This window comes from Cryptomeria japonica, chromosome 2, assembly GCF_030272615.1.
Source record: "Cryptomeria japonica chromosome 2, Sugi_1.0, whole genome shotgun sequence".
NCBI classification, from domain to species: domain Eukaryota; kingdom Viridiplantae; phylum Streptophyta; class Pinopsida; order Cupressales; family Cupressaceae; genus Cryptomeria; species Cryptomeria japonica.
The window spans coordinates 647,810,126-647,823,237 of NC_081406.1; the positions used below are offsets into that span (position 1 = coordinate 647,810,126).

The 13,112-nt window shown below is 36.2% G+C and overlaps 1 protein-coding gene across 1 annotated transcript in view; it reads left to right on the forward strand.

Moving 5' to 3' along the window:
• LOC131054677 (dolichyl-diphosphooligosaccharide--protein glycosyltransferase subunit STT3A) overlaps nt 1-13,112 on the forward strand; it is a 111,584-nt gene that overhangs the window by 23,881 nt on the left and 74,591 nt on the right. The window contains exons 3-9 of the mRNA XM_057989237.2: nt 2,780-2,835; nt 2,968-3,039; nt 3,336-3,441; nt 3,541-3,591; nt 11,541-11,636; nt 11,955-12,014; nt 12,106-12,219. Of these exons, the coding sequence (XP_057845220.2) occupies nt 2,780-2,835; nt 2,968-3,039; nt 3,336-3,441; nt 3,541-3,591; nt 11,541-11,636; nt 11,955-12,014; nt 12,106-12,219 (555 nt within the window). The remainder of the gene's footprint in view (nt 1-2,779; nt 2,836-2,967; nt 3,040-3,335; nt 3,442-3,540; nt 3,592-11,540; nt 11,637-11,954; nt 12,015-12,105; nt 12,220-13,112) is intronic.

The window sequence follows — 13,112 nt, forward strand, 5'->3', positions numbered from 1 at the left end:
TACACAGCGCCTCTCTCAATGAACTCTCTCTAGACTGCCTGTTGATGAGAACCCACGTTCTTAAGTTGCAGAGCCAAAATGTTTCTTCTAGCATCCAAGAGAAGAAGAGTATTGTCCCTCTCCTCCAAAAACCCGCCTATGTGCATTCCCATTAGGTTTTCCTTTCCTTTGCCCTAAAAATCACGCCCAAAGCATGCATGATTCCTTCACGAGAATGGTAGAGATCATGTCAAAAACGTTTTTCCCAGCCGTCAGAATCTTTGTCTTTCGGAAGAAGCAACAACTCACGCCCATGGTCTCTTCCCATTCAAACTTTTAAAAGAATTGGTTGATGAGAGGAAAAAAAAAGACGAGAATACATGGCGTGAATGCTTATTTGTACATATAATTCCCTAATATGCCTGACAATTCCTTTTTAAGACGTTGTATTCAGCTTCTTATTAAAATGAATTGCTTTAAGGATAGGATTGGTGTATTAATCCGATTCCTTCATTTTGTGCCCCTTAAAACACTTTGTGGCTAGAAGGATGATTTTTTAAAATTAAATAAATAGCAAGGCACGCCCCCCTTTTCACACTTAATTTTATTGAAATTGCCAAATACAGTTGGCTTAGGTATTTTTAAAATGAACTTTACCTTAGCAAGAGTTTGGTATAAAATATTCATATATATATATGAGTCTATACACCTTATGCAGGCAGCATGCCTATGGGAGCTTGTATACGGTCGTGTATACGTACTCTCATATACATGTAATTGCATACGCAATTAAACATGAGCCACTGCGAATTTTAATTCATAATTAATAAAATAATTAATTAAAAATTAATTAATAATAATAATAACAATTTGACTCGAAAAGCAATGAGAAACCTAGCGTTGTGAACCCTAAAACCTCAATACAGACCAGCTAGGCTTACTTGACGCATCGGTTGACGTAAATTACCAAGGTCATCATGAGACCACCTGGTTCAGGGTTAGGGTTTCAGATGGCATAAGTTCTTTCCTCCCCTTACCTCCCAACCTGGTGATACTTCCCCTCCCTTCGCGGAGTACAACGATCTCCTGCATACAGTTGGCCAGTTCAACCAGTTAGATCAAAATTTTGTCCTATTTTGACATTTCAAATATTATTAACAAAAGTGAAACATCATATCATAATGTTAACTGTCAAGTCATCAATTTAACAATTATGAGTCATCCATTCATTATTCTAAGCACAATTAGCATCATTCAATTATGTATATACATCTAGGGCCTGCATAATCAGTTAAAAACATGAAACATCTAGGGTACACTTAATCAGTTAAAAACATGAAACATCTAGGGCACGCTTAAACATCTTGCAAGTATATCATAGATCAACTAGGGCACACATATAACATGGCGTAATTGCAGCATATAAACAACTAGGGCACAAGTGGGATGTAACATTTGTGATTGATGATAATTAAATAACAATCATAGACATCAACCGTTGTTTGTCAAGTTGGTCATTGGTGAAGCATTCTTTTAAATTTTTACAAGGATTGAGGGGGTTTGACATCAAAATGGCAGCATGAACAAGTGGGAATTTTGAAATGCTATTCAAATTTTAACATTTTTTGTGAAGGATAAGACTTTTAGTATACCGAAGTTCATCAATTCTTAAAGATATAATAAATGAGTTCTCTTGTATGCAAGAAAATTCAAAAAATTCTTATTAATATTCTAATCCCAGTCTCAACCTACCCATTTCCACTCTGGTCTTCTTTGTTTTTTCTTTGTTTTTACTTTTAGTAACTTTATTTTCAGAGTACCCTATGCCCTTAGGCTTGAAGTAAGAGCTTTATCTAAATATCTCCTGGTAATATGCAATTCTCATATGTGACTTGACAAGGGCCAGAATTATGGGCTTTTGGTCATCCAATGCTATTCTAAGCGTAACCACAAAATCCTTTTGAAAATTTGATATCAAGTAAATAGAAGAAATAGACCTGTTTCCAATATGCTTGTTGTACTGAAGCCAATTCTATATACAATTTTACGCTTGGTCACAATCACCAGAAGTGCTAATTATTAAAACATATTGAATGTGGATTGTGCACAGGTGATCAGATTTGCTAGTCACTCAGGAATCAGTATTTGTACAAGGATCTTTTTTCTTCATTTATTTTTTCTAGATTGACATTTTTACTGTTCGGAATAAGCTATTATAATATTATACAGATATTTGTGCTCATGTGGGTCTATTATGTAATTTATTTCTTCACTTTTGTGCCCTTGGTTGTCTTTTATACTTTGCAGTGCTATTTTTAGTTTCTCATTGACCCTCTTCACGATTGATTGGCTTCTTTTGGCATAATTTAGGGGGTTTTAAAGTAGCCTGTTTTATTTGGAATAAACACTTGTGGAAAGCAGTGATGAGGATTGTATTTAACACAATGTATTTGTTATTATGAGTTTTGTCAACAGATTACTTCTTTTTGACCTAAGATGCTTGTTGAACTTTAGAGATTGAAGCATTCTTAAACAGAATTGCAAATAGAAACATAGGTGAAGCTCGATTTTGCAATGAATTCGGGAGATTGAAGCATTCTTAAACAGAATTACAAATAGAAACATAGTTGAAGCTTGATTTTGCAATGAATTAATGGCGGCTGCTATTTTTATTTCCCCTTTTTAATATTTTATTGAATGAACTTTTATATTTTAATAAGAAGGAATATGCTTAAAGCCAGTTTATGTTGTTATACCTAAGTTTCTGATTGGGTTCTTTTTCTTATTGCTATGTTTTCAGTACCTTACAAAAAACGGAGTTTATGACTTTTGGAATTGGTTTGATGACCGAACTTGGTAAGTGACTTGAGCTTTTTGTTTATATTAGATTATACCATTGCATGTTGTGATCTAAGACTTCTTTTGCTTATAAGGGCTGATTTCAGGAATGCTAGAATAATTAACAGAATAGAAGACTTTTCACTCCAGGTACCCTCTGGGTCGTGTCATCGGTGGAACAGTGTATCCTGGTCTAACATTGACAGCAGGAACCATGTGGTGGTAGGTAAAACTGCTCCGGAATTCATTACTACTGGTCGAAACCTTGGCCTTGGGAATTTCATTTCAGGAACACTTTATGTACATAGGAGGGCTTAGACTTATCCAATTACATGGTCAGCATTAGGCTTAGTATGTCTCCTACGGGCTACTAGAGTGTTCTACAATACCATATCTACATGGAAATAACTGAGATAGAATATCAGTCCCCTATACTCTCTTTCATTTCCTTTCTTTTATATATGTTCTTTGCTTCTATGATGCAACACATTTATTAATGCATGGTTTACTTGTGACAGGATATTCAATTCTTTGAACATACCTCTTTCAGTAGAAACTGTTTGTGTTTTCACTGCTCCTATATTCTCAGCCAATGCAGCTTGGGCAACATACCTTTTAACAAAGGTTTGTTGAATCTGCTCATTATAATAACTTATCCACTTTGTGTGTCTTATATGTTATTTAACGTCGAATTTGATCATATTTGTAATTTGATCATTTCAGGAAGTGAAGGGTACTGGAGCAGGACTCATGGCTGCGACCCTTATAGCAATGGTACATATTGCTTCAAATTCTAGAAATCATAGTAATATACAAGTTGTCCTCCATTTTTTCTACTTCTAAAATTGAAGCAACGGAATATGAACTTGTAAAGAATTTATGTTTGGGGCTCTGAATAGATTAGATAATTAATCTCATAGAAGGCTACATATTCATATAGATAGGACTGGGATGAGATACAATTTCCAAACTATCGGCATATACAAATTGATTTTATTTACATTTATATGAGCCAAGAATGTGATATATTATCGACATGACTTACTGGAGAGTCGAGACACTGAAATTGAGCTCCATGAGACAGAATCTAGTCCAGTTGGCCTTACTTGTTATGCTGAAGAGTACACAAATATGTTGCAGGTGATTCAATAAAGAACTAGGTTTTGCATATGTAAGTGGTGATGGACTTTAGTGTTTTTATGTCTAAATCAACCTCTGAAACTGCAAATTCATTTTGGGTCTGTTCTAGGGGAATGACCATTGAAAAAGTCATTATCTGTTCTGTTTATGTTTCCTGGCCATTTCTTCCAAATTTAAAGACTGTTTTGTTTCTTGTATCACAAGTATGTTATCTTATATGCTATCATTTGTCGTAGAGATGAGTATTGATGGGATTTGAAATTGGTCAAATTTTTTAAATCTGAACCAAAATGCACTGGACGCTAATAAAACCAAGAGGCAGCGTATCTTCAGAGCTAAAAACAAATAATTTTTCTTAGAGTTTCCATATTTGTTTATGCTGCAGCTACTTAATTACATATAAACCTCCTAAATGTTTTTTGTGGAAAAACCCATTGGGTGGACACACGAGGAACTACAAGCATTGGCTGAGATAAAAAAATCCTGGATGAGTACCATAGGTTAAAATCCTGTTGGATGCATATGTCATCCAATAGGCCCTGATATAAAACAAAAAATTTGACCTACAAAGAGTTCATTGACAATTTGACATTCTATCTTAGACCTAGTTAAGCCTGAGTATGTATTAATCGTCGCTAGTTAGCAAGAGATGTGACCTATCACCTCCATGGGCCTTGTTCTATGGAACATGCCCCTTGATATGCATACAAATAATCTATCACCCTATTCATTCTTTGTCAGTTATCAGATTGTATATTCTATTTTATATTTCAATATTTTAACATATTCTATATTTATTATGTCTACCTAGTAGGTAGACTGTAGTTCCACTGTTGATCTGCATGCCATTTGGGGAGAAGAGCATCTTCCCTATTGTAACAGTTCTGCTAGGCACACATATTATCACAGTTGAAATATTTCTGAAATATATGGCTTATGTCAAACATGTAGAGGAACAAAGATGCATAACTCATGGAAATGTTGGAAAGATTAATTAGAAGGCCTGCGTGAATTTTAATAGAAGTTATCATTTTCAAATTGATGGCAAAACAGAACAAGCAACAATTAAGCATATGTGATAGCCTGTAGAAATCATGGGATGAATATTTCAATTTGTGGATCTCATCTATAGCAATAATGATGCGGGAGCATCTGGGGACCTGACAATCTTGTATTCCCCAAAATTCTAATCTACCCCAGTTTGGCTTGACTTTTTTGTGTTGCAGGTCCTTTTGGTTTGTTTTAACAGGTTCCTCTTATTTTTGATCATTCATTCCTTGTTCCTGAATGCATGGTTGGTGAGTTATGGTTGAGATGGATTAGTGGGACTCACTAACCTGGGTTGCTATTTTAAATCGCTTATTGGTATTGCAGCTCTGTACTGGGACACATGTAGGCAGAAAATCTGAAACTAATTAATTCACTTGGCATGGAATTGAGACCCACTTCATTTGGGTGTTGTTTGATCCTCTTCAGACTTGTTGGGACCCACCGACCTTGAATTTTTTTGGACATTGGCATCTCAAATATCCCTTCTGGACATTATCTTCTTGTTGATTTCCTAAGATGTCATGGTTATTAGCAGTGCTTACATTTGGGCCTTATTCCTGGTGTGGGGCCCACATATCTTATCCATTTTGGGCCTTGGAGTGGAGTTAATTCCAAGTCCCTGACCCAGTCAAGGCAGCATCCAACTGCAGCCATCCCAGCCTAGAACATGGGTCAATCCTTTATTATCGTGATAGTCTCATTTATCCATTTGAGTGGTGACTCATGATGGTCTTAGCTGCTGGACGGTTACCATAAAATGCTTATGATTCCTGCCTCCATTTTGCTATAGTCATCCCTTCCGTCAGACTTCACTCCTACACTTGAATGTATCCTTATTTGTGAATGTAGTTACCTTGTTTATGGGTGTTAACCTGTTCCAGTGCCTGATTATATTTAACAGCTGCATCAATATGTAGGTAAAGGGGCAGAGAAAATAAGGAGAGGATAGAGAAAAAGAAAAGATTATCTACCTCCTTGAACAGGTGATCTGAGATGGAGGGATAAAATAGTGTTTGCTGGAGAAAGAAAATTGCAAAGAACTATAATCTATGGCTATGATGAAGCCCTGTTGATGCTACTACATGTGAGTCAAGAAGAGAGTTGATTGGAAGTCCATGTAGTTGGATTGTATGCCTACGAGGCTAGTATTTAGTCTGAAAATTGATTAATGAAGAAACTGTTATCTGTTATAGCTTCCATAGTGCATGTTGGCTTGGGTATGAGTCCTTGCTCTGTTTGATCTGGTTAAGTGGATAAGTGTAGATTGGTTGCCCTTCATTGTCCCTGAATCATTTGGTAGTAGAGCAAGTTTGGTTACTGGACAAGTTGAGAAGAGGAGTTGCTTGAGACAGTATGTTTGTTGGGCTGTATTTGAGGCAGCTTGAATATTTTGTTGCAGGAGTCTTTTAGCTGTGGAGAACTGCATGTGAGACGAAATGCTGATAATAAGAGAATGAGTGTTGTGTAAAGGTGCTGGCTGCCCTCCAATGATGGTAATGTTGGATAAGGGATGTGTTAACGTCCTCTACTGTGTGAAAATCAGTAGAGGGGGTTTTGAATGTGCATCTTCAAGTAACATTTTTGGGTAGAGGATAGTTGTGGTTGTGAGTGAATTTGTTGTAGGCGTAAGTCCTGTAATTGCAGATAATTTTATGTGAAGATGACTTTGAAAAAGAAGACAATTATAGTCTGAAAGAGGCCAATTGAGCATAAATTTATGGAGCAACAACAAAAGGAAGAATACCTTGTAAAGATTGTGGACATCAATTTGAGATTGAAAAACTCGGAAGTTAAGCAATGTAGAAAAATTGTTGTAGATGTGATCAGAAATGGTGAAGAATGTCACATTGGTGGCATGAAAGAAAATGAGAACATACAAGTTTGTGAAATTGAGAGGGAAATCTTTGAGAACATAATGGACATAAATTTAAGATTGAAGAGGTTGGAGGCTAATCAATGAAGAGGGGCTATTGTAGGCATGATTAAGAATTATGAAGAATGTCATATAGATGGCATAATGGAAGAAAAGAACATGCTTGTCTTGCCATCCAACCTTACTCTCTCTCCTTGGGTGGGGCGGACTTGACAAGTGTTTCGACATTTTTCTTGACTCTTTCCGTGGTGGACTTTATCATAGCTTTGCCAAGCTTGGGGCAGACTTTGCAGATATAGCTGGGCGGACTTTGGATTGGCCATTTCTTGAGCGAAATTCATCATAGATTGGACATTTTCAAATTTTTTTTCAATCCACCAAAACTTTAGCCAAATTTTCCTTCATCTTCCTTGGGCGGATTTGCTTCTTGCTTAGGGAATTTTCTTGACACTTAGCCTGGAGGTTTTAGCTTGCTTTTTACTCTTGGAGACATAATTTTTTGATTCTGAAGACAGAGACACTGATGCCATGACCTGAGGGACCCAACCCTAGGTCGACTCTTAAAAAAGCCAAAAAAAGCTAAGTTGCCGGTTTGGGTTCGAAGAACCGGTACGCTGGTATGGCAAAATTTTGAAAAGGGGTTTGGGTTTGTTAGTACAAAAACATGTAAATTATATATATATGCAGCCTATAAGCATGAATTAAGATTAGCATGTCACATAGCGTCATATAAACAACAAAACCAACATAAACTTGTAATCATAGCATCATGATCATACCATAACAACATCATATACATCAAGTTTAATATCAAAATGATAAAATATTCAAGTATCATTGTTTCAACTTTCAACAATTTAAAGTTTGATCATCAAATGGATTCTCCAATTCATCATCCTCATTCTCCTCCTCCTCATCATTGACATTGACATTAGATGAATCAATGCCAATGCCAATGCCACTTACACTTGCACTTGCACTTTAAGTTTGCTCGCTATCTAAGTCATCAAATGCAACAAGCTGAGAAGTGAAAGCTTCCAAATCAGTATGCTCTGGCTCTATATCCCACATCTTTGTTTCCCCTTGCTTGTAGTCATGTTGTTTGTGTGAAATGTGTTGTTTTGTAACTAGTTTGGAAAATATTTATAGTGGATTCGAACTGCCAAAGGCAACATTCGAATCCATTAGGATTAAATAGGGTTGGGCCCTATCTCAATGATAACGTGTAAATAATAAAGGAGATAGCGTGTAGGGCCAGCCCTATAATGAGCACGCCACACTTGCACTATAATGCCACGCTACAAATTGGCGCCAAAACAATTTTTTATAGCCAACCTAAATGAGCCTACACACCATATAAATAAAGGACGTTTGGCATGGTTAAATTCATTCAGTTTTGCTTATGCTCTCAGGCTATGCGAAATAACTCCAGCAAGGTGCGAATTCAGTCTATGTGAAATACTTCTGTCAAGGTGCAAATTCGGTCTAATCTAAGTGCGACCTTGATACTTAGAAGTGCGAATATTATTGTGCAAAGTTGAAGACTCTGCTGATAACACAATCTTCAACCTTGTGTGAAGATCTCTATGCCCTAATTGTAAACAGAACGTGTAGATTCAGTTGCCAAGAAAGTGCAGACCTGGTGCATGTGAATGTCCAGATTCAGCTGTTAAAAGGAGCAGACCTGGTGCATGTCAAGGTGCAGATCTGGTTGATGTTAAAGTGTAGACCTGGTGTCTAAAAAGGGGCAGATCTGATTCATGCAAGTGTGCAGTTTGAAGATCTCACTTTTGAGCTAAGTATTGTATTATTACAATTCAGAATTGAATACATAATCTGACCTGTGGGTCTTTAGTGCTGGGTTTTTCCTCCTTGGAGGTTTTCCCAAGGGTAATTGAGTTGGTCTCTTGTGCACTCATTTCTTTCTTTTATTTACTAGTTTTATTCACTTAATCCTAATCTGAAATTACATATTGAAAGTCTGATTGCTGGTCTAAGACTCAAAATCTAACAAAATGAGCCAAGTTAATGTTTTAAAACTCACTTTAAGGGTTATATTTTAACTTTTTATGTGGTGGAATTCAAAAGAAATTAAATTTTGCAAGAAAAAAACCATTTTTGGGCTGTCAGACCCCTGGGTTTGACTTGGGCCCTCTTGGGTTCGACCTGGTCCGAACCAGGCCTGTGAATCACGGACCTTGTCCGGACCACAGGCGGACCAGACTAGAACCCCGGACCAAGACCAAACCGGACCAATACCAGGGGTCTAGGGGGCCAAACCCGGTAACCTAGAAAAAAAGCAAAAAGCAAGCCAAAAAAGCTGCTTCTCGGATTGGTCCCAAAGTGCCAAAAAGCAGAAAAAGCAAAAAACAAAAAAGCAGAATTCCTTAAAAATAGGAAGGTGTCAGAATTGACCCTAAGCAATTGTGTTTTTCGTCCTTTGGGCCTTCTGAGCACTTTGACGATTTCCAAACACTGTTCTGAGCATGAATTCCCTATTTGACCTGGATGACCACCGAAAAACTCTAACTCATTGCAAAAAGATTGGACTTAGCAGTTGCGACGCCAAGGCAAAACCCTAAAAAAAAAACAGGGGGGCCCCATTTGCAATGGGGCAATGTGTGAAAAAGGTCACAACAGGTTCCATCATAGAAATTAGCAATGCCCAGCAAGACTAAACTGTTATTTTCTCTCTCCACACTTTCAACAAAGGATTGAATTTAGGATGAAGTGAACTTGCCCAGAAATGGGTAAGACCACGTCCAGCAAGGAGACAAGCATAGCCAGAAAATAAAATAATCTATGTTACTGGATTTGTCATTAAAGCCAACAGATCTGGGTCCAGTTTGTATTGGATTCAGGATCTGGTTCGGTATGGCAAGGATCTATTATGAAGAGTTTTTATTTTCTTCAGCCATCCTAAAGGGTTAAGTTTTTCTCATTTAGGATTTCAATCTGACTGAAGTAGCCATTTTCTCCTGCCATCTCCCGTACTGGAAGGCATGGAAGCATCAAATGAGCTCTTAACTGTGGTGCTTGCTCTTCTGCCTGCGATTGTTGATCAAGTCTTTTCATTCATATTTGCACCAATCGAGATATTTCCCTCATTCATTCATATGGGTTGGTGATACTACACACGTATTATGTTGAGTTCACCCTCTTCTATTCCACAGTATTCAATGGAAGCATCAGATGGCAGATAACCTTTGAATATTTATATTTATATTGTCAATAAATATTAATAATAATAATAATATTATTGTTATATTTAAATAAAGTTATTAATATTTATATATCATAATATGATATGTATATTTTATATTATTTATATTGATATTATTAATATTTATATATTATATTATATTATATTATTTATATTTATATGTTATTATATAAATTATTATTATATTATATATTTTCATGTTTTTTGTATCGACGAACTCAAAATGAACCCAACTCCAATTTTTTTTTAAGCTGAATCCACAAACCCAAACCAGGATCTGTACCAGAATCAGCAACTTTGAAAATAAGCATCAAACAGGACCTGCAATAAAAAGTCAGAAAAGAAAACAAATTTTGATTGAATAATGTTTTGGAGTGTGCAGGATTGCCAGAGTTTAGATGCTTCTTCATCAGCTTTTTTTTAAATGGCACATGGATGCCCTGACATCCCTGGACGTGCCCTGTAGAGGAAATCCCCTGTACTGCAGAATGCTCCCCTTTGTAGGTGGCATTTGAAAGGGTAGCAGAGGGGGTGTTTTGTCCCTGTTCTGTCATCCGCGCGATGCCCCCATTGTGGGTGTGACCAAAGTCAACCAAGGGAACACTGATAGTTAGTTATGAACTTGATGTTGGAGGCTATATGACATTAAGAATAATCATCATGTTTCCATGGTGCTTCATTCAAATGTATCATTGTTGACTAAATGGTAAGTCATTTTCCTGACTGTAGAGGCTACAATTCTAATAAATTTTTGGTAATGATCATTCCATCTCAATTAATGGTCTGGTACAGGTGGGAAGACCAGTACACTATGCAACCTGTTCCTTGAAAGCCTCTTGTGGGTGCGTGGTGATCTGAGGCCTTCAAAATGGATTGGTAGGCTTGGGTTTCTGGAGGATAGAGGATTATTGACAGATTATGTGAATAAAAAATCCAACTTCTAAAGCACCTTCACATTGTTGAAGTGTGTTGCAGGGTTCATATCTGTAAAGTTTGTCCATGAGCTTGGGCTACTGTTATTACTTAAGAGGTTGATCAAAGTCTGTAGCACACACATTGAATTTGCTTTCTTTTCTTCCGTAACGGTGATATGAGAGCAATGGCTGTTACACTTATAAAACAATATGTGTTGCCAAAATGCCAATCATAGCAGGCACTATAAACATAGAATGCACATTCTTCTGTTCTATCATATTTGTATCAAACCAGCAATTGTTCACAAAAAAAAGATTGCTTTCCTGAATTGTGTCTGTTGGAAAAAAAAAGTCCAATAAGGATTTTAAACATGTAGCTTTTTATCACAGAATGCAAAAATAGGTTACTGAATTTTTTCTCCCTTTCCATTAAAAATTCTGTGTATCTTTAGGTCAATTGCTCAGTGGTCGGAGTTTGTAACTATGTAGTTTCTAACTATGCAAATGAATTATTTGTTTTCAGGTACCTTCGTACATTTCTCGATCTGTTGCTGGCAGTTATGATAATGAAGCTGTTGCGATATTTGCTTTGGTCTTTACATTTTATTTATATATCAAGGTTAATTCTGGTGCAAACCTCATCTAGTATTTTATGTACACGTTTGTGAATTTCATTGCAACAAAATGAATTACAACAGAAATAGTGAGCTAAAACTAGACACCAAATACAAACAAATACTCAAACACGCTCAAAATAAAATCAACAAAGAAGTGATGTTTGCATATCTGATCCTCTAATATGGAGTTCTAATGCTAATGAAATTGACTAGATTCTGCTATAAAAAAAGCCTTGGTGTGGCATGGAAAGAGTTTTTGTCCTTTTGTGTGATGAATTTTGTGTTAGTTTAAGAAAATTCTAATAGTTGACGTTTTGCAGACACTCAACACTGGTTCTCTCTTTTATGCTACATTGAATTCCTTGGCTTACTTTTATATGGTAAGCAGTCTTTAGAATAGATATTTTTATCTTTTTGTGAGGGCAACTGTAGAGAACCTTATGAAATATTTCTAATACATTTTTTTTGTAGGTCTGTTCCTGGGGAGGTTACACTTTTATAATAAATCTTATACCAATGCACATTCTTCTATGCATCATCACTGGCCGTTATTCATCACGCCTATATATTGCTTATGCTCCTTTGGTAAGTTTATGCATATGCTGACTTGATGGGGTTCCAAGTTTTAGATCTCATATCATGGTTAGCTATTAATCTATTTTTAATTGTTTCTTTGGAACAAGGATTTTTTTATGAAACTATAGAATTCCATTTGACTGATGAATCTTACATGTTATATGGACGAACTTAGTCGATTCATCTATATAATATACAGAGACTTGAAATGAACTAATTTGTACAGGAGAATAATAAGAATATTAGATTGTACAAATGTTATAATTATGCGCCTCAAATAAAAACTGTTAGTGTTCTTTGAGCAGTTGTGGAACATGGTTGGAAGCTGTAAAGCTAATACTAAAAATCTCACTTGAAGGTCAAAATGAGGTATTTTAGAAAGCAGCCCATTTTAAACAATGCCGACATGTATGCTATTTAGTGGTTAAAGATGGGATAGATCTCTGTAGTTTGGACATGTCTCTCACTCAATAATTAATATGCCTTGGCCCTTAGCAGATCTAGGAGTAAATACTCTAAGCCATATCTATACGGAACATGCATTTTTCTGTTTATGTATTTATTCCTTAAAATAATACTGCATTGAACTCTTGATTCTGATCTAGTACAATTTTTGCAGAAAGCAAGGTATAACAACATTAATGCACAATATGTATGTGGAGAAAGGTAGAAAGAGAGAAAGAAATTATATAAATGTCCATAAATTACGAAAGCAGCTCAATGGGACTCAAATGTTAAAAGAAATGCCACAGCAAGTAGAACTGCAGAAAGACATTCCAAGAACAAAAGAAAGTCTTTGAAGAAAAAAGCTAGAAGGTTTGAACCCAAAGTGGGAAGGCCATAAAAAAGTCAGAAAAGGTATGGCCATATCTTATAAATAATCATGCCAAAGGAAAGGTACT